We start from the raw sequence: 27389 nt of genomic DNA, 5'->3' as shown, positions 1-27389 counted from the left end.
AAGGGCTGCCACTTAGCAATATACCAAAGGCTGAAGTACCCTTTGAGCAAGACATTTAATGTTGAATTATTGCTGCTGATTTCCTTTTTGTTTTTTCCTGCAATAGAGTAAGTTATGATTCAAAGTAGGCTAACTTTGACTTTTCAGCACTGTTGTCTGAATTGAGCCAGTGCACAGAGATTACCAGTCCAGCAGCTTACGTTTTTAATTGCTGCTAATTATGCAAAGTATTCAAGAGACCATTCATGGCTGTTTGAGCTGGTGTGGACTGCTCACACTAGCAAAGAAGAAGACGAGAAATTAGCCAATTTCCACTGAGCGGTGGTCTCCTTTTTTCTTTTTCTTTTTTCTTTTTTAAATGCATTAAAGTTCTGATTACTTTTGAAACGTCCATCAGATTCATGTGCATCCTGCCTGCTTTATCACTCTGGACAGATTCCCTTTCTGCTTTTCGTCTGCCAGCATCAACATAGTTTATCGGTCTCAAATTTGCAACAGCCACAAAGACGATTAGTGGTTCTACTTTTGTGTACGCTGCACCAAAAGCACTTTTTTGTGTGTGCCAGAGCTTCCGTAAACGGAGTATCTTGTTTGTGACTCCTTGTTCCCGTGTCTCTCTCTCTCTGCATCATGGTACATTTACCGTCACTGTGGGGCTGCCTCTTCTCTCTTCTCCTTCCTCCATCTCCATCTCTATCTCTCTCTCTCTCTCTGCCTCTTCCTTCTTCTCCCTCCTTCTCTCGCTCCCTCTCCCTCTCTCTCTGGACACAGATTCAGAGCGTGATCTGATCTCCATGTAATGGGAGAGTAATAGGCACTCTGTCTTGATTGGTTGGTAATTTGGGGGAGTTATGCACAGGTGCAATTTGTAATATTTTCAGTAAATTAAATTTCTTTCTCTTCCTCTCTCCCTCACTCTTCATCTCTCCTTCTCTCCTCTCGCTCCCTCTGCAGTGCTTAACTCAAATAGGCTATTTTTTTTCTCACCCTGTCTCAAATCTGTCCTGACTTTTCCTTCCCCCTCCTCCCCCCACCTCTTTATTCAATGCTTTCTTTCCCTGTTCCTTTCTTTTTATTTTCTTTCCCTCCCCTCCCTCCCTCCTTAGCTCCTACACTTATTCTCTCTTCTCTTGGCTCGCTCTCTTTCTCTCCTCCTCTCACCCTCCCTTTCTGTCTCTCTCTCGCTCTCCCTCTCTCTTTTTCTCCCCTCGTTTTATTGATGTACGCTCAGGCGCCCATTAGAGCTCCCTTTTTCCCTCTAGTGGAAATTGCAGCATGTTAATTTTCACACAAATTACGGCAATAGCAGGTATCTCTATTTGATACATTATAGCGGGAGCAATCAGAGATAATTGAGTGCCTTTCAGAGGGAGACGGCTGCATTCACTGCCGGCTCAAAGCTGCCCCATTATCGCCTAATCGCTCTTTAAACACTGAATTTTGCCGAACAAAAATTCTTGTCATAATTTTGCTTAAGTGTATTTGGAAATCACAGTCCTTTGAGCGAGGATAATTGAAATCAAATCCCTTTCACTGGAGCTGACATTTCTACATTTCCCCCCAATTGAAATTAATTTCAAAAATTGAGCATGAATATCTTCAAATAGCAGGCAATTATGCCTTTCAATGGGGAGAAATTACCGGTGCTGAATCGTTGGAGGCTTGCGGGCGAGAGCACCAGTTAAATGCCTTTGTTTCCCGCCGTGTTTGCCTAGTAAAGATTTACATATATTGACTCATTATGGTGTCTTGTGAAGCTGATCGGCGTGACTACCACAACCGGCAATAACGCTCATCGCATCTAAAAAGCTCAAGAGTTTTAAAGCCTTGTGGCCTCACAGCTGAGGGAAAAATGTATGTTTGTTTCTCTCCATCTCCCTCCCTTTCTCACTCCCTCTCTCTATCTGCAGCTGCAGTAGCACAAGTGCTTGTAGACTCAGTATTTACAATGCATGTTTGCAGCAAAGCCAGAAAGAAGCATGCAAAGCCGAGGCCTTGTCCGTGTCACCGGTGCTGGGATATTTTCTGCCATGTCAAAGCCACTGGGTGCTTGTAGTTTCACAGCAGCTCACACATGTTCCAGCCTCTGTAACCCAAAAAAGCGGGGGAAAAAACTGGCTGTGTTTTTGTTTTTGTTTGGCCTGCTGCAACGTCTCTCCCTCGCATGCTCGCAGAATATTGTCTGTCTGACTACCTTTCATTAACTGCTTCACTGGTGTACCTGAGCGACAGTGTAGTGCGCAAAAGTTCTCTGGAGGTCGGATATGTGCGCACGCGTGTGTGTCACGTAAAAGATAGAGGCAGGTGTTTTTAAGACTGAGGAAGTCTTGAGTGCTTGTTTTATTGCGTGAAGCCATTTTAGACTGTTGCTCTGTGATTTGGATCAATTTGTATGATTTAGCCTCTTTTCTTATTTCTTTCTTTTACCTTTTATTGTATATATCCTCTCTCCCACTTTATCGTCCTCCTGACACATCTTCCTTATGGTGTAACTGTGTTTTGTTGCTGGGTCGGGGTTGTGTGCATCTGTGGGGAGGCAAGGGAAAGGGGGGGGGGTAGTCAGTCAGGGATGAGGGAGGCAAAGGAGCAAGCGGTACGAGGTGGGGGCTGGGGGGTCCAACACTCCCGGGAGAGAGGCAATTTCACAGCTGGTTTGCTCCTTAGGCAGTCAGGCTGAAAATGCTGCAGATTTGTGGAGCAAATTGAAATGGTGTCAGTGCAGGAACAAAGCGCCGAGCTGAATGACGAGGTAGGTGTGTGTGTGAGTGTGGGAGAGAGTGAGGTGGGGTTGAGGGGCTCTAAATTCAATAACAATCCTGTAACATTTTAGCCACGCCTTTCTGACACCTGTCAGTCAGTCAGTACGGTGCGACTGGCCCGCCCACAATCAGCATTATATTGTTCAAATGTGAGACGTGTGTGTGCATGTGCGTGTGCATTTTTTTTTTTTTTTTTTTTTTTTTTAAAGAGGAAGAAGCGACGCGCTGTGTGTGTACCGACCGAGCTTGTTCAACCTTGGCAACCGTAACCGAGGCTCCATTATGGGATGCGCATGGTTTGGTTGTTGACTAGGCAAGTGCATCAGCGGTCAACAGCTGTGCGTGCCATGTGGGCAAGCCATAGAAAGCCATTAAACACACACTCGCTTTCACACATCACACAGTTTGCGTATAGCTGCATTAGATACTCTTGCCACTTGATTATGCCACAGCAGTAAAAACTGAAATTACAATTACGCACATTCCCGATTGGCAGGTATAATGGGCGCACACATACTCGCTTCACTCACACACACACACAGAGACACACGGATACTGACACACAGGGATTGTCAGGGGATTCTTCCTGGTGGTAATAATAAAGCACTCGGCGCACACCTGATGGCAGTGTGGGGTCGGGGCTTAGCGTGCCCTCTGCAGCGTAGCAGGGAAATGACGAGCCAATAACTGCAATTAAACATGCAGTATAATGGCTAATCAAATTGACAGCCTCGGCTGTTCACATGCCTCTCTCACAATGGCTTATCACAACAAACTATTATGAGGGAGGGTATTTCAGGCCTGATCCCCTCTTTTCGTTCTCTCTCACCATCTCTCACTTCTTTCCCAGTCTTGCTTTCTTTTGCTCTGTTTTTCTTTTTTTTTTTCTCTCCCCTCCCTCCCACCGCTCTGTCTTGCTCATCCTCTCCGTCGCTTTCCCCTCTCTCCCTCTGGCAGGCTGTCGTGTGGCTCCATTTAATTGCAGTGGAGATTAACAAAGCAAGCAAATTTGTTTTCTCGCTTTACTGTGTCACACAGAGGAAGGGAGATGTTTTCAGGGAAGTATAGTCATTTGGGCTAGGTGCACCCTCTTAGAATTATGTTTAATGTGCCTGCTTTTCAAACTGGTAAACCACTTTTATTATTCTGTTGTGGATAGGTTTTTTCCCCTCCTGTCATGATCTTGACTCCGTTCTCGGCAGAGTGAATAATGGTGATTAATCACTTATTAATGCAGAAATGAAGCAGTAGTGTTGTTGGTGAGGTGGCTGGATAAGACTAGTGGTGACAGGGGTATTCCACACATGCAAAAAAATATACACAAGGCTCTTCATCCGCCTCAAAACAACAGAGCTTTTGCCTTAATCCATATCGGGGGGGGGGGGGGTTCTTGATGAAGTAACTCTTTTTGTGTGTGTCTGTTTTTTCTCTGCAGTACTCGGAGAAGGCCCTATACAACCAGCTGTGCTTCTACAGGTTCATCTTTGACTGGGAATACGCAGTCACAAAAGTACTAAATCCAGAAGAAAGAAGTAAGATAATACACACCCAGCATACATGTTTTTCACCTGGCCTGTAGGTGGTTTTGGTTTGAGCCGCCCAGTTTTAGAGAGCTCTTGTGTAGCAATGTCTGCCTTTACTAGAATATAACTAGTTACATGATGCAGAAACCTTGTTGTGAACACATTCATGCAGGAACTATTGTCTTTCTACTGTTTACATCCACCAGCTGAGGGCGGACGGCATTAATGTTTACATCCTGTCACAGTGTTAAAAGTGCTAAACCTTTTGTATTGGGTGTACAGATGTTTTAATCTTCAGAGTGACATAGATGTTGGATGTAGACAGTAGAAAGAAAATGCTCACGATATGATGCTTGGACTTTTGTTTTTTTGTGAGTCACTATTTTTACTGGTGCATTGAGCACAAGAAGGTAAGTGCCATTCACTTCCATTATATTCAAAGGAAGGCTGATCTGTCTCAAACGGGCCAGCTTTTACACCGAAACAATCTACAGGTGATGATTGAACCCCACTACAGGCCAAATGAAAAATTAAGGCCAAATTAATACATCAACCAATATTGATTGATGTATTTTGATTTCTTTGTGATAAAGAATAAGTAAGTTTTGGGGCGAGTTGTCCTCCAAAGTTTTGCTTTGTGTTTGTTTTGAAACTGGCTCTGCTTTTGTAAATTTAGTCATATTTTATTCATTTTTCTTTCCTTCTTCTCTGCTATACAGCCACTGAAAGTGAAATCAAGTTAGTAGAGCCACTGCTGAACTTTGAATTTTAATATCCTAACAAAGCTTCCTCACAAATACATGTACAACATAGCATTAGCAATCAATGTCTCAACATAAACCTTTTACCCAGGCTGCACTTAAAATATTCACCAGTGATGTGACACACACACATGTGCGCTCACACACACACACACACACACACACACACACACACACACACACAAAAGTAGCGGAGCCTGGGCATTGGATATGGGAAGGGGGGTTAAGGACATTCAGCTCCTCGACTCGACAGCCCTAATTTAGGAGTCGGATTCAATCACACACACATACAGAATGCAAAACGCTCCAATCACTAGAAGAAAGAAGGAGAGAGCCCTCCATCGCTCTGCCTCTACCCCTACCCTCACTGTCCATCTCTACTGCTTTCTCTCCCTTGCTCTCTCGGTCTTTTCGCTCTCTCTCTCTCCCCCTCTCTTGGACAGGCACTCGTTTGGCTGTGTTGATTGAAAACAGGTTTTAGATTTGGGGAAATGATAGGGGGAGTAATGGGCGCGCTGACGAAAGGATAGCCCTTCTCATATAATGGGACATGGAGCGTATATTTCCCCCCTTGGACTCAAATAGACGCTACTCCAGTGATCTGGGCGCACTCAGTAGGCGTCAGCCACAAGGCCTCTTTACCCATAGTTCTCCCTGATTGATGTCACTTGATTAGAAAGGGCCGCTGGGCCGAGTGATTTATTTATTTGATTAAATTTTTTATGTATGTATGTTATTTATGTATGTATGCTTGAATGCTGCGGGTGTGCACACTGGGACCTGAGTAAGGCAGGGAAAGAGTGAGACAGCAGAGTTAAATATAACGTGTAATCAACAGATGACCACTCAGAAGATGGAGGGAGCTAAAATGGAGGGATTGGACCATTGTAGAGGAGTGGGGGGAGACTAACATGATTATAGCCTACATTTTTTGCTTTTATTTCTGTCTTCGCCCAGATGCAAGAAATCGTCGCCAATCAATCCTCGACTCTTTCTTTATGCTCCTGTGCTTTGCAGTGTTTTTGATCTCTTTGAACTTTCGTGTCCTCAGTTTCTCATTTTTGTATCTCACAGCACAATACTGTACAGTATATCCACTATAAGGGTACTCAGTTTACTATACAGTGCTCGGTAAACAGCAAATGGTTGGATGGTTGTGGGTTTGTTTAACATCTTAACTTATGATTCCTGAAAGCTTTTTGATTTGGGATATTGATCTGTTCAGTTAAGTATCAGAGGGGGCTGTTAATCAGCTTCAGCTGCTTTGGAATTTATGAAATTAACAACAGGTGCATTAGAGGGCCAACAATGAGACAACTCCTAACACGGGAATGTATTTACAGACCACTGACATTTTACTCCACATTTTCTGGGTGAATATTACTACTGATAGGAGATACCTGGACCTGACAGAGGTTCCACAGGTAGTCCACCTCCTCAAGGATGGCACGTCAATATGTGACATTGCCAAAAGGTTTCGTGTCTCGCAGCACAGTCTCAGCAGCGTTGAGATTCCAGACACTTGGTCTAGGAGAGTTAGACAGGGCAGTAGAAGGTCCTTAATCCAACAGCAAACCTGGTGTCTGCTCCTTTGCCCAAGGAGGAACAGGATGACCACTGCCAGAGCTACAAAATTAACTCCAGCAGGCCACAGGTGTGAATGTCTCTGACCAAACAATCAGAAACAGACTTCATTAGGGTGGCTTAGTAGGCCCTCTGCTACTTGCACTGTGGAGCCTGATTGGCATTTACCTTAGAATACCAGCACTGGCAGGTCAACCTCTGGCACCCTGTGCTTTTCACAAATGAGAGCAGGTTCACACTGAGCACATATGACAGATGTGAAAGGGTCTGGAGAAGTCGTGGAGCCTATAACATCGCTCCGCATGACCAGTTTGGTGGTGGGTCAGTGATGGTCTGTGGATGTATATCCTTGTAGGGACACAGACTTCTACAGGCACCCTGACTACCATTAGCTACCAGGATCAAATTGTTGAACCTACTGTCAAGACCCTGATGCACTGGATCCTGGGTTCCTCCTGGTGCACAATGTCTGGCCTCATGTGGTGATCTGTGCAGGCATTTCCTGGATGACAAAGGGATTGATACCACTGACTGGTCCCCAAACTCGCCTGACTTAAATCCAATTTTTAAAAAAACCAAAAAAAAATACTGGGACATTATGTTTCAGTCCATCCAACACCACCAGGTTTTATCTCAGGCTGTCCAGGAGCTCAGTGATGCGATGTTCCAATTAAGTGCAGAGATCCACTTAGACCAAAAACTAAAACTCTGCTTATTAATTCAGCCTGATTATTTGTGTCGATATCAGCTTGTTGTCAATTCTCAGCTAGGAAACTACTGTTAGCTCCCCTTTAGAGCAACACTGAGTAAAGTGTAGTGCAGACACTGTTCTGATCTCATGGCCAGAAATTTTATTCCTGCCAATATGACAAGAGCTCATTGTCAGTATAAAAAAAGAAACGTAGCAGACATTACACATCACACTAATAATTGCTGTGTTTCTTCAGGTTAAACATGAGCATGTTGCAGCTGTAGTAGAGTACAAAGAGTAGCTACAAGTGTGGAGAGAAGTGGTCCAGTTTCCTCTTGACATGGTAGAAAAAGTGCCTCAGTGAAGGGTCACAGATCAGAAGGGTCCTGGAGGGATGTGATGAGCCACCAGACGGTGGTTTTAACTGCAAGTGGAAGTCATGTTAACTTGTTACTCTACTCACTCACCAGACCACAGCACAATCCGCTGTTCTTCACCACACTTGGATGGTTTAGTTTCATAAATCACATCTCCACTGCTCCAATTTCTCTTTTCATGCTTCTTCCCCTAAAACCTGTTTGAGAGACGGAATGTGTGACTGGATGCTGTCTGTCACACCCAGTGTTGTTCTGCACTGCCCAGCACTCTGCAAAGTTAACACTGACATGACAGATGCAGTGATGGCCGTGATTCTGGGGATTCGCCTATTAACTATTAGGCAGCTCCTGCATGGTCAAACTTCTGCTGCTGCTCTAATGCCCTGATGCTGGAAACCATCAAGGTGACATCTCTCAAACAGCTATGTTAGGAATACTGATCTAAATTAGAAAGTGAAAATCTCGATGACATTGAGGCCGCATTTATCAAAGAAATGTTAATAATTCAACATGTCATGTTTCAGTCATCACACATACGTCACTGTGTTAACAGTGGTTTTGCTTTGTGTGGCTGTATCCATTAATCCTGTCTGGAAATACTAACAAACCAATGGTGTCCGCTGTAGTTCTGTGCAAAAGTCTCGAGCCACCCTTCATTTCTTTTAATTCACATTCAAGGATCCAGACTTTCTTTTAACCTTTTAAAGTGGTCTTGAGAAATAGTTCTCCATGTTTTCTGAAGATCTTTCAAAGTTTTTCTTTGTACACTGGTTGCTTTGTCACTTATTTTCAGTCCAGTCCATGTATCTGACCATTTTCAGTGACACTGGACACTGACCTGTGAGTCATTCAAGCATAAAAAAAGGCACCTATATTAAGGGATGACTCAGTGTTGTGTACACATGACAGATGACTTAGCAAACAACCAGTTTGTATCTTAAGGCACTTTATTATCAGCCTGTCACAAAAATACAAATATAAATATATAAGTGGAGAAGTATACAACTTATATAGTCAATAAGCTTCCTTAAGAAAAATGGAGGGGAGGAGGGGGTCCAGCAAAGACCTGAGATAGGACCTGAGAGATCAGGTTGACCCAGTTGATCCTTATGCAGTTTGCTGAAGCCTTATCAGAAATGGTCTCAGTGGAAGGGTGGCTGTCAAGATGGCATTTTTAAAGGCTGAGGCATTTCTAATTACACAACAACTCAACTGAACAACTGGACTGAAAATCAGTGGTAGCAGGCCTTATGGAGTGATGAGTCCAAATTAGAAATTTTTAGTTAAAATCAGGATGTACGGAGGCAATCAGGAGAGGGATGCGACATAAGGTGTCCACAGCCATCTGTGCGAAGGTGTGGGCTTCCATTTCAGCCAATGGTTTTGGCGACCTTGTCAAAAATGATGGAAATATTAATACAAAAAAGTATTGTCAGATTAGCAAAAGCTTCATTTTTCAGCATGACTGTGATCCCAAACACACTGCCAATGCAGTAAAGGATACCTGGATACAAAAATAAAACACCACTAGCCCTTTTCCACTAAAATCTGCTTGGAATTAATCGGCTGACTCTGTTTTTAGGGTTTTCATTCAGGTGGTAGTACCTGGTACTAGGTACCTTTTTTTTTTTTAGTACCTACTCAAGACTTTTGCACAGCACTGCAAATTACTAATATACAACACACGCAACTCGTTTCCTCAAAGTCAGCAAAATATAGACATGCGCACGCTCACGCTGCTATAAAATATAGGTTTACTGTGTTATCCCTCAGTCCTGGGGCAGTAATAACCCATATTACTGCATTACACACCCAGGGGCCAGCACTGCTCAGATTACAGGGAGGAGACATATGATCCTATACTCTATACTGTGTCACTGTATACCAGTACTAATTTATGAGCATTGTTTTTCCACAAACACCATCTAGGCTTTAATAATATAATTCTTTCTAGCTGGTGAGCGGAGACAGGGTGCTGCTACTAAAAAGAGCTGGTCTGGCTCTGTGGGGGCTCAAGTTTTTGTTTTCGACTCTTGAAGGTAATCAAGATTTTAGAATGAAATCTTACTCAAACTGAGTCATCTTTCGGCAGCTGGGCCCATTAAGGATCAAAGTGCTGCCGATCTACTAGGCAGTCATCTTAAACCGCCTGTGGGAGCTTGTTGTGAAGCGTCATCTAATTAAATGTATAGAATCACCAGTCAAATCTGTTTGGTTTTTTTTAATATTTTTTATGCTGTTTTTTTTTTTTTTCTTCCAGTGTTTTTGAAGTTGCAGAAGTCGCAGGTTTAAATTCGGGATTCCTGTTATTGTTATGCCTGAGAAAACAAAACCATCTATTTTTATACTTTAGGTATTATCACCTTATCAATGTCTATCATCCAGCCCTGTAACTCTTCCAGCCTTACTGTAGCACTGCCTGACTTCTTCTTTCAGCTTCTCCTCCCGTCCTCTGCTTCTACCTCTGTCTTGCCAGCCACCTGCATCTCCTCTCTCGCCACATCTCTTTGGCCTCTCTCTTTTCCTCTTGCCTGGCAGCTCCGTCTTGCATGTTCTTCTCCCAGTACACACGCTCTGCACGTCCAAACCAATTCAGTCTGGCATGTCTCACTTTGTCCCTGAGCTGTCCATCTGATACACTCATTTCTAATCGTGTCCATCTCCGTCACAGCCAACACAAAACTCAGCATCTTTAACTCACCTGCCTCCAGCTCCGCCTCCCATCTCCAACCGATATAACGTACATCGTCTCTCTACCATCGTGTAAAATATTCCTTTCACACTTTCAGTGGCAAATCACTCCCGACGTGCTTCTCCATCCACTCCACCCTGCCTGCACTCAGCTTGCAAAGCATGAAATGTTTCTTTATTGCTATAAACATATATTCATGTCATTTTGCTATTCTGCACACCTGCTGATAAAAATACTTACCAGCCTACGAAATGTGCATTCGTCTGTAGCTGATGAAACTCCGTATACTCTATTGTTTAGATCAAGGTTGTTTGGGAGATTTTTTATGTTTGGTTCTCAATTTCACCGAATTCCAGGTTCATTTAATTGCACTGCGAGCTGAACTTTAGCACGGGCGAATAGTGACAGAACAGAGGATACAGGAAAATACAACAAGAAGCCCATGACACTGATCAACACTGGAAACCACTAGCTGCAGTACTAGGGGTAGTATTTCTACTACTGCTACTCTCAGCAGGCTGCTCTCAATCTTTCATGCTCCATACTGTCAGCACTCCTGATAGCTGTGTTTATATGTTAGAGAGATGACTAACAAGATGTTGGTTTTGGTCTTTTGAAGGGAACTTGTTGAAAAAGCGCGATAAAACGCCAGCGGCTTCATCCTTTTGTGTTTGCATTTCCCGTTGTTTACTAAAAGTACACATGCATCGTGATATGCTGCCCGTTGTGTCACATACTTTTGATTGTATCTGGGTATTTATGCATTGTCCAACCATTGTAAACGCTGAATGTTTACCATTATTCTGAACATATATAATAAAGCCCATTAAAAGAAAATAGCTTTACATAAGAGCTCTGATTCAAAGCCGAATGTAATTTGATCAGCTCGCATGTGTGTGTGCGTGTGCTTTTGTGTGTGTTGTGTGTTATGTGTTTGTCCTCTGCGGTGCTTCAGTATGTTTGTGAGTGTGCGCACATTTGCAAGCGTGCTCCTGTCTTATCTACATGTACATTGCATTTTTGTGCCTGATTGCTGCGACTGAGTAAAACATGGAGGTAATTTCATCCGCTGCAGGAGATCTCTAATAGATTGCGCACACACACACGCCCGCGCGCACTCACACACACACTCACGCGCCGAGTCACACACTGCTATGATAAAAAAAAAAAAAACATGCTGTCCATTCCTTAGCTGGGAACATCCCGTATCAATGACTTTCAAATCATTTCATGTCACTTTTCTTCTCTCAGTCTCCCCCGCTCTCCCTTTTTATCTCCCTCCTCCCTCGTTTCCTCTGTCTGTTGCTTTTCTCTTCCTTCCATCACCCCCACCCCACCCTCCGTAGGTCTCAATCTTGAGTGTGGGCAGTATGATTGCGTGTGTGAGCAATAATGTAATTTTGCCGCATTGATAAAATATAAATTGTCCTTGAGCTGCGCTTTTCTAATGATCCATTTACCGACAGCTTCCCTGCCACCTCTCAGTGCTCTGCATTTGGTCCTCTTCTACCCTCCCACTCGTCGTCTTTTTTTCTCTTTTTTTCCCTCACTCTTGTCTTCTTTCTCCTCCTTTCCCTCTCTTTCCTCTCCATTTTCTTCCCTCACTCTCTCCTCATCTTCCCCGCCTCCCCTCCCTTTCTCCGGCGATACAAAGCGGGGTGGCAAAATCCGCGGGTGCGATTGTCAAATCAATTATTCATTCTGTGCAATTACACTCACACAAAGAAGTTTCCCTGTGCTCCGAGTGGTGATTAAATTAACTGCTATTCCAGCTGCCCGTCGCCACCAGCCTAATAGAATATTCATGGAGGCGGCCGACGGAATGGCCGATCTCCATTAACTTCATCATGCTCACTTAATTACAGGCTTGTTATTGTATTTACACCTAGTTAGAGCGTGCAGAGCCCCGATCTACTCGTGCCCAGCACCGCCAGCGTGTGCGCGAGTGTGTGACAACACCTAGTTAGAGCAGAGATAACCCCTGATACACTCACCGTGCGCGTGCGCGCATGAGAGACCATGTGCACGTGTGTGTGTGTGTGTGTGTGTGTGTCATGGAGACAAAGATGGTGTCCTGGTTGACAAATTTCCATTCAGGTTCATCAATTTGACAAACTTTTCAGGATGCCTGTGCTTTCTTTTCTCATATCTTTGTTCCTCTTTTCATTCTTTTTTTTTTTTCTATTTTTGCCCCTTTTTTCCCTTCACATCTAGGCCTTCCCAATATCACCATCTTCCCTCCCTTCTCTTCTCCTCACACCTCCACCTCACGCTCACTCTTTAGGGGGAATCTATTTATTTGAACCGCACTCCCTACTGTGCCCCGACTTGCAGCAAGGTGTCTCCTTCTTTCTTTTCCTCTCCGTGACTTTTAAATCATTCTTTTATCCGTTCGCCACGCAGTGATTGAGGTGGAAACGAGAAAGGAGTGAGGAGGGGGGGGGGAGAATTATTTTCTCCTACCTTTCAGAAATGATGACATGATTGCTTTCGCTTGATCATGCATCATCACCCCCCTTCTATTCCCCGGATAAATAGACTAGTCTGCCTCTCCCTGCCTCTCTTCTCCCTCCATCCCTGTCCATCCTTAGCTAACGTGAGGATTATCTGGTAATAGTGGCTGCTGGTGTTAAAGTCAACCACACCATCTTCTATATGTGTGTGTGGTGTGTGTGCACATGCATGTGTGATTGCTGTTTCTGTCACATAGATGTCTTTAGTGACTGAGTTATTGTGCTTTTTAAGTGTTTAACTACCTTCGTTGTCATGTATTTTGTGTGTGTGCGCGCCTCACTGTTGATCTCTGTGTATCTAACCTTTGTTCCCTTGGGCAGTCGGTAGGCTGGTATTTATCCAGCAGCCACTAATGCAGCAGGCAGGAAGGACGAGACAGGAGATAGGGCTGTGGAGATGGCGAGGACATGACAGTCGGCCATATGGAGGACTTTGTGTGTGATTTAGATAAACACAGACACGCACACACTTTGTTTAATTAATCACATCGATGTCCGTTTAATCATTTGGTCATTTAAAAAGATGAAGCCTTTAGTATTTAATGGAATTATACCACCTAAACCAGCAATGTGAACTCATCACTTTGGGCTGAGGGGAGCGGTGACATAAGCAGTTTTCACACATGCACTGCAGCCCTTCATTCTTAAAGACATCGCCCGCCAGACGTGCTTGCAAGAGCGTAAATGTCCGATGTAGTCCACTTGGACGTTAACCGGCTCCCAGCCTGCTTTGGCACCAAGTCTTTGTTGTTTGGTGCATTCACTGCTAGCAAGTGAATCTCATGTTTGTATTTCCAGTCCTGAGAATGAGTTTGGCTGCACATGTAGCACCCGGACCCCTGCTGGGTGCTACAATTGGGGAAAAATATCCGTGCGCGATCTTCCTGAAATCGTCCAAAGTTAAACATCTGAAGACGGCCACAGTCCCAGCTGCTGCCAGCTTTTTTTTTTCCTTTTTAATCAGTTAATATGCAAATTATTTACTCAATTTATCATTTGTTTTATAAAGTGTCAGGAAATAATAGTTTAAAAAAAAAATGCCCCATGCAATTTTCCACAGCCTCACTGCTCATTGACTTTAATTTGCTGCTGACACCCTCTGATTGTTGTTGTTTACAAATAAGTGGTGCTGGTGCCTAAATGATTTTTATTTGAAGCTCCGAGGACCAGAGCGTTGCAAGTAAAGTGAATAAAAGTGATGACTGCGGCTTGTGAGGGTTTTTTTCTTTCTCCCCTATAATTGAAAATGAAAAGATTAAAAACACAGTGCCCATTTTCCTGCTTCTTCACCTGCATCAGCTCGCTGTTATACCTGATGTCGCTTGCTGCACTCATTGGTTTGATGCTGTGTTATTACTTGGTTTCATGATACTTCATCTACACTTGACGCTTGGTATAATACCGTAAAGATTTGGTTGTAGTGGCCGCCCTGCCCGCTCAGTCTTCTCTCTGGCCTTATTACGGCCCACCTGGAGAGATAACGGGGGCAAAATATTGACTTGATGCTCTCGTTGGGGTTTTCTATCGATCTTATGGTCGTGTGTGTGTGTGCGCGCCATCGACCCATCAGTCCAATTCTGTGTGGTCGCCCTCCTAGCCCTCAAACTTGATAGCATTACTTGCAGATAGCATTGGATCTGTTAGCTCTCTCCACTTAAGGTTAAAACACTCTTTAAGTTTTTATGAGTAGAAACAAAGTCATTGTGCTCTTTGTTGCTCTACAGTAGGACTCTGCACAGCTTAATCCCACGGGTGGAGGGCAGCTGAAGTCATCCAAGAGTGAATAGTTAGGTTGAAATGCATGCATGATCTTCTACAGAGCTCTAACAATATCAAATCTTCTTTCTGTCCTCCTCCAGAACTTGTTATCAAGATGAATCAAGAAAAAGAGGTCTATCGGAAGCTAAAGGAAGTACCAGACAAAGCCTTGGCGTCCAGCGGGTACTCGGAGATTAACCTGGCCAAACTCTTCCAGGCTTTCTCCTCCCTCAAGTAAAACAACAAAAACCTCCATGAAGACGTCAACACCAAGAGGCTCTAGTTTCTGACTCAAAAAGCTGGACATATGCACATACAACCACATGTTTTCTTTGTTTGCAGTTTCCACATATAGACCTCAGCCTCCTAACCCTTATGTCATCTACCCTGCAGCTAATGGGCTTGTAATATAGCTTAAAACCCAATCACAGCTTCCCCATCCGCGCACACACACTCTCTCTCTTATTTGACCCCGTCACCCTGGCTCTGTATGGTAAAGGGGAGCAGCAATCATACCTAAATGACAGCCTATTGTGCGTGCAGAGGCTAGCTGTGCCCAGATGTGTGTGTGTGTGTGTGTGTGTGTGTAAGTGTGAGAGTGTAAAAATGACTTATCCTCAGAGCAGCCAGTATAGTCCAAAAGCAGCTAATTACCCAATGATAGTGACCCCAGCCTCTAAGACCACTGGATGCCTGCAGCGATCGGACACTTGTTCTGATTACTACCATTCATCCTGTGTGTGTGTGTCTGTGTGCGTGTGTGTGTGTGAGTCAGATCAGTGGATGAAAGAAAAGAGTAAAGGAGGATGCAGGGAGTGACGGGGTGAGGGAGGCCACACGCGCTGCTCCCTCGCTCTTTTGTCCCAGTATCGAACAGCTGATCTTCTCCTCCACTGCGTCTGTTTAACTGATGTCATTTTGTCTCTTTCACCTTTCCCCCCCCTCTCTCTCTCCTGCCCTTCCTCCTCTGTGCAAATTGTTTTTAAAGCATTTAATTTTCTGTGTAACAGAGTTGTATCTCTCGGTAGGGTTTTTGTCCTGTTTCTTTGTAATGATCAGAATATTTTGATATTGAACAATTTAATGTTTTTCATACTGAAACCTCAATAAAAGACTAAATGGATAAGAAATTAGTCCTGTGTTGTTTGGGGAGTGGGTGGGGGAGATCCTGGTTTGCCACTACACAGTGTAATGGCACTGTGATAAAAGTCAGATTTATTAAATGGGGGGAAAAAATGTTCACAACATTGGGACATCTGGGTAGCTAAATAGAGCATCGTTCAGCATCATTTGCTCACAGGACAACTGAAAGCAACAATGAATCAATCATACTACCCAGTAATCTGTGTCCAGAGCCTGATGTAGCTCGTCATTTTGCTCCGCATCTTCAGAATCATATAGAATCTGCTGCAGCAGGTTATATGTAGTGTTGATAATGTTGCTCCTGCATCAAACTGCTGCTAATAAAGTCTATAATGAGTACTAAATGAAATAAATGTCCTAATATTATATACATGAATATTTTAATCTTCTGAAAGAGAATGTGTGCACTCCTGAGAACTGGAGCTTAAGGCTTGGAGTGATGATGGATTGATGATTGAATATTTTCACATAAAGACCAACAGAAAAGTCGTGTCCCAGAAATAGCAGTCTAACCAGGAGCTGAGAGAAGACATAAAGCCTTCTATTAGGACATTTTATAAGCCTGTATGTTGACATGTTAGTTTGTTCTTCTAGGTAATCATTTGAGGGTATTTTACCCAGTTAAATCCCGGTGCACGAAGCATTCCTGCTCACTGATTGCTCCCAGTGCAAGCACACCGTTAAAGGGATTAAGCTATAACGTTTGCCCAAATGCATGTTAATCTATAGTAATGCCAGCCTGTGCGTACTAAATGCTGGCTGTATTTACTCAGCTCTACTTAAAGTTCAACATGTAACCCGCTGCTTCGAGTGTTTCTCGCGTTTTTCCTCCCAAGAATTCTCCTTTGTGTTAATACAGTCGAGGGAATTTTTTTTACTCCATCCTGCCGTGTGCATTTCCATAAACACGGTACGCCTCACAAATCACTTCAAACCACTGTGACTTGTGAAGGCAACCTTAAGTGGGCTGAACACTTAAACCGTGATTCACTATGCAATGGATAGAACATGCTGAGTGTGTGTGAGAGAAAGCGTCTGCATGCATTTACAGCCATAACTTTACATATTTATTAAAGCATATTAGCTCCACTACTTCTCCCTCACTAACTTATTTTTTTTTCCTTCTTTACTTTCCCCTCCATTTAATCACCCTCAGCTCACAGTAGCTGTGCTCAGGCCTCCTGTTCCCTCTATCAGACTGCGGGGTTTTTTGAGTAAGGGCCCCCGTTTTGTCCTCCCGCTTTGCAGTAAACCAGTCAAATGAAGTCCCCTGCATTAATTTGACCCTGCTAAGCTAATAAGGTCGAACAAGTCTCTTTGTATTGTCGTGTTAAGCTTTATTGCTTGTCGTTTTGACCAGCGATGGACAAGGTAGGCTTTGATGAGGGAATTAGTCCCCTATTCTGTCCCTGTTATTCATAGCGCGGTGGAACATACAAGCACCAGAGAGGGTGTCAAAAGGAGAGCTGGTCCTATTGCAAAGTGTCTCCCTTGTTGGAGCTGAAAGGGCGGTTATGAGACGATAAACCGCTTAATACACTGAGCTAATTGGATGAGAGCAAGAGAGACGGGGGAATTAAGGGGCGATCCGAGAGGGGAGCGGAGAGCCATGGCCCTGCTATTCAGGTCTTTCATCGGGCCTGGTTCTCCGCCTGGGGGGAAAGGAGGGGGAGCCGTTCATCAAAGCGCCTTTTAGAGATCCTCTCCCGGGGACTGAGTAAGGACTGATCCGGCTGAGGCTGTGGAGTGATTGGGCCTATTCTCTCTGGCAGGGACGTGGTGGGGGAGACGAGGCCCGGGAGAATCCAAAATCACGGACCAAATCAAGTCCAGCAGCTCGGGGAAGGAGAATGATGAAAATGGGCAGACAAGTCAGTGGGGGGAGATTTTCTGGACGTTTGGACTTACCTGCGAGAGGCGGGCTGCATTAAGACCCGGTGCACTGACGCAATCCAGCAAATAATGCAGATTTGGCGTCTTTTTTTCTTCTTCTTTTTTTTCTTGCAGCCAATTTGCAAGAAAACAGCTCGTGATTGGACAGCCGGCCCCATTTTTATATCAACATTCATTATCATGGTCATTCATGCAATAAGGAGCCTCCTGGCCTAATCCCAAGTGCAGGCGCTGTCTTGAATGGAAGGGCACACATCCAACAAGTGTGACTTTATAAATCCAGAGCCATTGGCCTTCGACAGCATTTCAATTTTCTCGCCTTTTTGCGCTGCAAAGAAAGTTTAAGCCTCGCTCCCAGCGGGTCACCCGCCTCCTGGCATTCCCCAGATATTAGGGACAAATTGGTTTGCCATTCATTAGTTATATTCACAATAAGATTAAAACTTCCCGGACAATCTCATCAAAACCCTATACAGGAAAAAACACACACGCTCCACCGAGCTTGAGCAAAAGAATGGGGGAAATTTTAAAAAACATGGAGCTCTCACACATCGTGGATGGTGGTTTGGACACATAGGAGAAAATTGGTTTTTATCTCTTTTTTTCTGCATTATGCTCCAAGGGGCGGCTGGGTGACTTTGTCAGAAGCTGCAGTGGAATAAATTCAGATACATCTTTCCATCAGTCTACTGCCGGATCTAATTCCTGCATGTTTGGAGTAAATTGGCTTATTAACAGGTGTAAGAAACCAAAGAGCAGGGACAAGAACAGGTTTTCTTCTTCTTCTACTTCTTCTTCCATAGATGCACACAATAAAAACATGGGCTACATTAATCCGCAGGGTAATTTCACGCGATTTGGTCGGGCACCGAGGAGAGTAACCATTGATTGCTGTAATAGTCCTGCATCAGTATAGCGAGATCCAATGGAGAGAGAGAGAGAGAGGAGGGTAAGAGGGGGGGATTGAGGGGAATTAACTCTACGAGGTTGTGTGTGTGAAAGCCGTTTGATGAAGTGGTTTGTTACTTCATTAATGACAAAGGGGACTCGCTTCCATCGAGACGGCATTACAGATGTTAAGACCAATTTAGCGCCTTTAAAGGGTTTTAAAGGAAGTTTTGTGACGGGCCCCCCAAGATAAAGTGGGCGATCTAATTGAAAACCCCTCTCCTTTGTCGCGCGTTTCACATGTTGGGGATTAAGCTCATGAATATATGGTCAGTATTTTGTCAACTCCACTGAAGAGGATAGACGCACGCAGCGCACCGGATTAAACACCTCGTGGATTTTGGCTTTCTGCAGGTGGAGCTGCATCTCGATAGATTCCTCTTCTTTGTTTCAGCTGGCCTGCAGGCATGAGTGAACACCAGGCAACCTGTGAGTGAAGCTGGCTGGATATTTATTTTACATTCCAGCATTGCTCTCTAATGGCACCGGTGGCATAAATTTAACATAAATAAATAAATAAATATTCAATTTAAGACAGAAAGCGTTTTTTTTTCCATAACACTTTTTATTAATAGTTCTATAATATTCTATTTCGCATTATTTAATTTTCCTGGTTTTAGGCCTATGTGAGTCCTAAAGGAATCTGAAATAATAAACGATAACAAATTTTACCAATGTAATTTATTCAAATTAGTTATATTAAACCAGGAAACTTACAATCACTTAATAATTATAAGAAAAACAAAAACAAAAAGCGTTCTTCACTCATTTCCTTAAGGGGGGGGGGGGACATAAATAATTATCTAAAAACCTAATAATTGATAAACACGGGTGGAATTCTACACAGGGCGACATTCATTACACACTACACCGAGTGCAAAGGACCAAAACACGGTCTCTTGAAATATACACGACCTTGTTTTGAATTTTTTTTTTTAACTTTTTCCCCCCTCCTCTTTTTTTTTTTTTTAAACACAATATGTACAGTTTTCTCTCACACAGTCAGGTCATTAAAGAAACACCAGATCTCAACGCTGCTCGCGTGCCCTGCAGTCACACTCAGCGGAAATGCCACCGCTGCGATAATCAGACAGGGAGGAGAAAAATTGCAGTAAATTTACAGAAATCTCGCCCTGACGTGGACTCAAACCACCTTAAATCACACTGAACTGATACAGGGATTTAAAAATATAGGCCTATATATATTTATATATATATATATATATACGTATATATGACGGCTGAGTGTGACTGTCGGGTAGGCGAGCAGTGGAGAGGAGTCAGGCTTGTAAGAGAAGGCTATGGAAGGTCTATGGACAGTTTTCCTTTGGTTCAGGGTGGACCTCCTCCAACACGCCTTTGTTATAGATGCAGACCTGCTCAGCCCACATCAATGCATACAGATTAAGCAGTGTTAATGTCGAGCACTCGCCGTTGTCCACATTTGAAGTAGCACAAGATTTCTTTCTAGAAGTCTGGGTTCCCCTGCGGTTCTTCAGCTCTCACAGCGCGCGCGCGCGTGCATGTGTGCGTGTGTGTATATGTGTGTGTGTGTGTGTGTGTGGAAGATGACAGACTCTTAAGTAAAAACAGCCTGAAGATGGTCGGTTAAAAAAAGAAAAGAAAAAAAGTGTTTTTAAAATAATTGAATGCGGAGAAAGAATTAGAAAAATGCACAGAAAATGTGGATTAAAAATCGCCTTTTGGTGTCACCCACATTTATTAAAAACAATTGGATTAAAATGGATTACAATAAGTGGAAACAGTTTTAATCTAGTTAAATTGTATTTTATAATTAAATAACGTAAAGGCCTCTGAAATGTCGCAAAAGTGAAGTAGAAATACTCAAAATATTTGTACTTAAGTACATTATTTTAGTAAATATACTTCCACCTTCCTCCAATGGTGATTTATTTATTTTATATATTAATGTAATTGTATTTTTTATGTATTTGGTAGTTAGACTTTGTAAGCCACATTCATGTATACTATAAAAGAATCAAGAAATATTTAAAAGACTTCTATTAGACTGTGTCTTAAATGATCCAAAAGTAGAAACATTTTAAAAAGTTAAATATGTAATTTAGTGGACTGTCTGTCAGGTAAGTGTGTGTATGGAGTGTAAAGCAATGTAATAATAACTGCAATTACCACACACACACACACACACACACACACACACACACACACACACACACACCTTTGTAAAACCAGTGCTCCTTTAAATTTGGTCGTGCTATTTTTGGGGAGTGGGGGAACATGAGGTAACAGGGATGGCTAAACATGGAGGGGGGGGGGGGGCATCAGGACTTCAGCTTCCAGAGGTACAAATGGGGTATTTGGAGGAGTTTTGGGTGGGTGGGGTGTCATGGAATGGGACATAAGCCCAGGACGGGGAGGTCTAGAGCTGGTGTTGAGTGTTCAGCACACCTCCTTCCCTGTGGCTCCGGTGGGCAGGATGTTTAGCTGGGTGAGCTGAGCTGAGTGTTCCTTGGCCTTGAGGCGCAGCGCGGCGATACTCGAGGCTCTGCGGTCCGCTGCGGCTGAAGAAGTAGTAGTGGAGGAAGATGAGGAAGGGTCAGGGAGGACGGGCCCCGTGTGGGAGGGGTTCTCTACAGGAGGTGCGGGCTGACGGAGGAGAGCTGCAGCGGTGGAAGCACTGGTCAGAGGACCCATACTGGAGAAGAGCCTGAAAGAACAAAATGCAGAAATCTATATATATTATTTGAAATTAAAATCATATTCAAGTTTAATTTATGCACTTCACTCTCTTTGCTTCCTATATCAGAGTGCAGGATGACCCAAAATCCTGTCAGTGTGATGGCATACGAAGAGGAACAGCATTGCCTGCTCATTAGAATTCTCAAACCTCCTCCTTGGAAAGATTTATGTCATCTATTCCATGCTGACTTCTTTTATATTAAAGCTAAATGGAAAGCATAATGGTGTATAATGGAGAAAGTAACTGTGGCATATGGAGAGTATCGTGTCACCCCTCCTCACAGCTTGTCTTGCACAATCACACGTTCTGTTAATTTATTAAGGTGTTTGACAGAGTGATTACATGCCACTGTGAATGGTTAACAGTATAACATATTTGTAATCAGACACTGAGATAAACAGTGAGGGAGTGTGACTGAGGATTAGTGTAAACATCACTCATTAGAGTTGTGGGAGTTTATTTTAAGCTCTAATGCTGCTCTGCATTTTCTGTCTGTGTCTGCCTCTAAAATTGTTGTCATTTACTATAAAACAGAGGAATAAACATGAAGGTCAATTTTTTTATTAGAGGATCAAAGTCCAACGGGAGATGTGTTGTGCAAAGAATTATCATTCATTAGATCCAAGGGAAGTCTGTCGATCTGTGCAGCTCACCTGCCAAAAGTGGGTCCAATAAAGGCAGGGTGGCGAAACATGGCAGCCGTGCCCAGGAAAGTGCCCAGGCCGAGTGGGGCAGCCAAGGGTGGGCCAGAGCCGTTGTGAGGTGGTGGAGCCAAGCCTGGGAAGGCTGCAGCTGCAGCTGCGGCAGCCGTCCATGCAGACTCCAGAGCTGGATGTGGGTGAGGAGGGAAGGGTCCTCCCTCTAGGTAGTGGCTGAGAGGATGGCCCGCTGCAAGAGGGCCTGGAAATGGCAGGCCTGACGGGTGGGCCTGCACCCCGGCCTTCTCGCGTTTCCTCCACTTGGCCCTTCGGTTCTGAAACCACACCTGAGGGCAGAAAAAGATGAGAAACACATTAGTATTAGGAGCAAGATGGCAGATACAACACAAAATGAATTTACTTCTACACTAATAAGTGATAAAGGAGAAAAGAAAGAGCAATTTTTCCTACATAGAGGCAAGAGAGGGGTCTGCTCAAAGCTGGACTTAGTTGTAAGGTTAAAATTAGATCTATAACTCTCTATCCTGCTTACTTCACAGCAATGTTGCACTCTAATTAACATAATCTCTATTGAATGTTGTGTCAGTGTAGTCTAATAGTTGTCTAGTTCAGGTGGTGGCCAACAGGCGGAAAGTCACCGGTAATTACATGCAAGGTAAACCCCGCCGCTCACGGTCCCTTAAATCTACTTTCTGTCTAATTAAACCCTCCTCCCTGTAGACGGGCTTCGGGGTGGGGAGAGATAATTAAGAGCGGTGTTAACAAAAGATCCAGAAAATTACCGCTGAACTGGCTCCAATAACAATTAATGCGCTTTAAATTAAATTCTTAAGAGACGTCGAACGAGTGACTTCCATCCAAGAGACTATTTAACTTTCCCACGCATCCACTGTTGCCCAGTTTGCACTGCAGAAGCACGGGGCTCTCACAATGAGCAAAATGTCAACATGTGGAAAGTGACTGAACAGAGCAGGGGCTTGAGCGACAGGCACTGCGCGCGCGCACACACACATTATTCCCAGAGGGCTGTTTAGCATTACACAGCCCCTCGGGAATTTATGAGTTTTTATCACCTCCTGATGGCGCCCGTTAAGTGATTTGTTCACCTACGGCCCCGAAAGAGACATCTGTTGTTTTACCTTCGGCCATAACATCTCGGAGCTTCCACGGTGTTTGAACTGTCTCTCTGGTTATGAGCCCGGGCTTTCGACATGCAAGCCACGCTTTCAGTGCAAAGCGAAGGAGAGAGGGAGGGGGGAGGGAGAGAGAGGGGGGGAGGCATGGATGGATGGATGGATGGATGGAGAGAGAGTGGGATTGGGGGGTTGGTGGTGGTGGAGGGGTGAGGGGGAGCAAACACCTTTAATGGTCTCTCATTCGCTCCCAAGTGCAAAGCATCGGATCAATGCAGGTCTATTGCAATCACATAATGGGAAATCAAATAGCATTATCCCTCCCCTCTTTCTCTCCCTCCCCTCCCTCCTCCTCTCTCTCTTTCTTTTTTTTTCTTTTTTTGCACAAGCACACACACACACACCTCGGCCTCGCCCCCTATCTGTCCCCTCTGATGGGAATTCAAACACCATCTCATCCCGGGAATACAGACAGTGTTTGCTCCTGCACTAAGTATGCTTTTTATGAATCGCCGGCCTCGGCTTAATAGCCACTAAAACGTCCCCCGTTCGCGTGTAATAACATTCAATAACAGGAAGGACCTTCCCCGCGCAGCGACTGGGGCCATTTAACACATTTTACTGTAATAAATTATTGCCTCAAATTGGCCCGTAATCGTTGATCCTCAATCAGTGACGCATATCACCGGTTATTATCCAGCGCTGCATATCGGAGACATTTTATAGAGGACAGATAAAACATTAGAGGATGCTGCTTTTCCTTTTCTCCCCTCCATCCCCCTCCCCTTATATTTGATTTACAAGTCAAGCTTCTCTTTTTTTTCATATAAAAGATAAACAGGAGCCACTTACTTGAACGCGGGCTTCGGTGAGATCCAGGCGCATTGCGAGCTCTTCTCTAAAAAAATGAAATAAAAAGAATAACAAAGACAGAAAGAGGAAGGGAGAAAAAGCAGAGAGACAGTAAGAAAAGATTCAAGGTTACAGGCCACCATTTGGAAGCAACGCAGAATTGCTGTTTTGTCCCCTCCTGTTGTTCACTGTCAACAATAGACGACCAAAAATAGGCTGGATTTTTCCCCCTCTCTTCCCCGACATGAACTGCAGAAAGACGCCATAGCCATATTCTATTTTCCCTGTCACGGATGGAAAGAAATAGGCCTAGTGATTGTTAGATTTTCCTTAGCCAAGGCCTGTCACCGTAACAACATAATGGTTGAAATAATGACATCTAAACTAGCCTGCCACAAAGCAATTGACGCTCCCTTCAGCTATATACAAGATGGGCTCGCAGTTTAAATTAGACCCACGAGTCGCCTTAAGGTAGATCGACTGAAAAATAAAATAAAATAAATATATATGTGAATAATCCCAAATAGGAAAATTGGAAAAATTAATTTTGCGTGATGTTTCAGAAGAAAAGTCAGAAGTGTCAATTTAACAGAAAATGAATGAGATTTATTATTATTATTTGGTTATTTTATTTGGTTTTGGTTCAAACTACTAAAAAAAATTCCTGGATAACATAATTTTAACAAAATGTATAAAATATCAGCTTGTAAAGCTCTGGATTTCTTTCAGTGTGTGTGTGTGTGGGGGGGGGGGACAACGCGTGTGTACACCTGCCCTTGGGCTTGAGGTTAGGCCCTGACTTTGAGCACGCAGTATCATGTCCAGCAGGTAACCTGAGCTGCTCCACTTAATTATTCCTCCACGCAGGAACACCGCTGCCATATGTAGAAGCAGGCACTGTTTTTTTTTTTTTTTTTTTTTTTTAATAAGGGGGGGGGGGCTCCCCGTTAGCACTTACAGGCCCATTGTGCTCACTTATTTAAAGCACGGATTTAGTGTGGGGCATTTTATGAGCTGTGATCAGCGCAGTGTCCTGTTACACACGCGTGGAATTACTGGGACTGTTTCTGAAAAAATTTTATGGGCTAGGGGAAGTGTTTATTTAAAAATAAATGCAATTAATTATCGCCTTCAGTCATGGAAGTATGAAAGAACATATGACTCGTTTAAGGTTTAAGCGTGTTCATTTCACTCTTAGCTATAATAATAATAATAATAATAATAATAATCATAACAATAATAATAATAATAATAATAATAATAATAATAATAATAATGTAGGGCAACACAGTTATATATATTTTACATGGAAATTAAAACTCCATTTAATAGGCCTACAATCGTCGCTTTTTAATTCGTTAAGGAGTGATGCAGAATAACTGAAAATAACAAACGGTATTTTTTTAGGTTAAAATTTTACAATAAAAAACAACAACATTTTTTCCAAACACTTCCTCGTTTTTTGTTTGCTTTTCTTGTCTTTTTTTCTTTTCTTTTCTCTCACCTGGTGAAGACATCGGGGTAGTGCGTCTTCTGGAAAGCTCTCTCCAGCTCCTCCAGCTGGTAACTGGTGAAGGTAGTCCTGTATCTTCTCTGCTTCCGTTTCAGCATCCCTTCCTCCGAGTCACTGCCCGCCGACAGACACACGCTGTCTTCCCCGTCCCTCACGTCCCCATCCCCGGCGTTCAAGCTCTCCCTCTCCTCGTCCTTCGGGGATAGCGCCACCGCGTCCCCGCAGCCCTCTTCCTCCTTCCCCGCGTCCTCCTCGAACTTCAGCGGACCGAGCTCCACCAGTCCCATGCTGCCGTCCTCCGAGGCCTCTCCGGGGCTCTGGTCACCCTCTCCCCGGCTCAGCGACGCGTTCTCTCGGTAGGACTTGCTACGGCTGATGCTCACCTGTGGCGCCTGGCTGATTTTGAGGCTTTCGCTAGCTTGCTCCAGCAGGAGCCTTTCCCTCTCCAGCTTCTCTGCGTGCTCATGGAGATACTTCCCCCCAGGTCCGTACAGCCGGCGGAGCTTTGGAGGCAGGTGCATGTCAGCGCTGAGAGAGAGAGGCTCTTTCGTTGGCCCTGAGAAAGAAGCGTGTGAAGGATGTCAAAAATAATGAGCAGGCACTTCAATTTTCTTCAAGGCTAAAATAAAATGTAATATTTTCACCGGTGTTTAAAATGACCTGCTTAGTCGTGGAAACACTTTAATTAACCAAAGAGAGATTCTTGGGGCTATAATGGGCTCACCTACAAGCTTCATTAGAGCAACTCCTGCAGAAGCGTTACTCGCATACTTTAGGGCTAAATTAGTTTGCTTTGTTACAAATTCACCACTCCTTACAACACTGCCAAATAACCAATGTAAACTACCTTTCCAATTTTCTCTTTAAAATAAACTCACCGTCGGCGGTCTTGTCGAGCTCCACTCTGCCGGGCAGACCCGTCAAACTTTGAGCCCCTATCAGTCTGACCTTACAGGGACTCCTGCGGCCCAGAATGCTGTCTATGCAGTAAGAGGAGAGCAGTGTCGGGGATTTACTGCTCTTCCTCTCGCCCCGGTCGTGGATATCTTCCTCAAACTGACCGCTCATGTCGACGCTTCGGTTTGTCTTTCGGTAACGCCTGTCAGTCTCCCTCTCTCTACCTTTCTCCCCTTCCTCTCTCTCGGGGTCTTCTTCTTTTTTTGTTCGGCTCCTCTCAGGCCGGCTCGTCTGTTTACCGGGACCGCTCACTCCTCCCTCCTTCTCCTTCTCCTCTCTCCCCTCTGTCACTCCTGTGTCACACTCTCAGCTAATGACAGACAGCGGTTTGGCTTCCTCGCGCTGCGCTCCGGGTCTGCCAGGCGCTTCTCCGCTCCGCGCGCTCGCTCAGCATAGGCTACGTGTGGGCTGTTGCTGCGCTCTTGATTGGCTGGTGTGTGTATGTGGGGAGAGAGACAGCGCGCAGCTGCTTTATATATTTTACATTAAAGTTAATTTGAGGGAGAGGCGACAAAACCCGACATGGACTTCCCATTCCTCCGCGGAACGGAGTCAAGCGGCTGGAGCACCAAAATCCAAAGAAACTAAAAAAGACAAAAAAAATAACGGCTTCTCCTGCTCGTTGGTGTAAAATGTCTCTAACACTTTTACTCACTGTAATTTATTAGCGATATAACCTCATTTAATAAACCAATAGGGTGCTGACAGGCTAACAAGTGTAGCAATGTCATTAGCACAATGACTTTGGAGGAAAGTACCACACATAAGGCTACAAAGCACAATTTCACAGCTTTTTTCCTTCCCCAGGTTACACGCCATTACATTTCAAAATAAAAGCACACGTGTAAACGATAAAAATAATAATAGCTGACTTTTAAGTTGATGTTGCTGGCTTACTGGCGCTAGCTAAC

At 44.0% G+C, this 27389-nt stretch overlaps 2 protein-coding genes across 3 annotated transcripts in view; one reads left to right on the top strand and one right to left on the bottom strand.

The window, feature by feature from the left end:
- pola1 (polymerase (DNA directed), alpha 1) overlaps positions 1-15781 on the top strand; it is a 56264-nt gene extending 40483 nt beyond the window's left edge. For both annotated transcript variants that reach the window (XM_031750047.2, XM_031750046.2), the window contains exons 36-37: positions 4195-4291; positions 14760-15781. In XM_031750047.2, coding sequence (XP_031605907.2) covers positions 4195-4291; positions 14760-14896 — 234 coding nt within the window. In that variant the 3' untranslated portion in view covers positions 14897-15781. The remainder of the gene's footprint in view (positions 1-4194; positions 4292-14759) is intronic.
- Positions 15782-19186: 3405 nt separating this feature from the next.
- Positions 19187-26918, bottom strand: arxa (aristaless related homeobox a). Its single transcript, XM_031750113.2, has 5 exons — positions 26400-26918; positions 25513-26077; positions 24009-24054; positions 22018-22349; positions 19187-21331 (listed from the first exon to the last, which is right to left on the bottom strand). Exons 1-5 carry the CDS (start codon positions 26587-26589, stop codon positions 21064-21066), a joined length of 1401 nt encoding a protein of 466 aa, XP_031605973.1. The 5' UTR covers positions 26590-26918; the 3' UTR covers positions 19187-21063.
- Positions 26919-27389: the final 471 nt, after the last annotated feature.

Source organism: Oreochromis aureus, linkage group 9 (genome assembly GCF_013358895.1).
Source record: "Oreochromis aureus strain Israel breed Guangdong linkage group 9, ZZ_aureus, whole genome shotgun sequence".
In the NCBI taxonomy this organism is placed as follows: Eukaryota; Metazoa; Chordata; class Actinopteri; order Cichliformes; family Cichlidae; genus Oreochromis; species Oreochromis aureus.
Note: the sequence above shows the minus strand (reverse complement) of the source record. Positions and strands in the feature narration are given on the sequence as shown.

What these genes read in the sequence shown, in the direction of transcription:
- arxa (XM_031750113.2), bottom strand. Translation starts at nt 26,589, where the DNA reads ATGAGCGGTCAGTTTGAGGAAGATATCCACGACCGGGGCGAGAGGAAG. An exon ending in GCTCGACAAGACCGCCGACG is followed by an intron (nt 26,078 to 26,399) that starts GTGAGTTTATTT and finishes CTTCTTTCTCAG; the next exon opens with GGCCAACGAAAGAGCCTCTC. An exon ending in ATTGGACCCACTTTTGGCAG is followed by an intron (nt 21,332 to 22,017) that starts GTGAGCTGCACA and finishes TTGTTCTTTCAG; the next exon opens with GCTCTTCTCCAGTATGGGTC.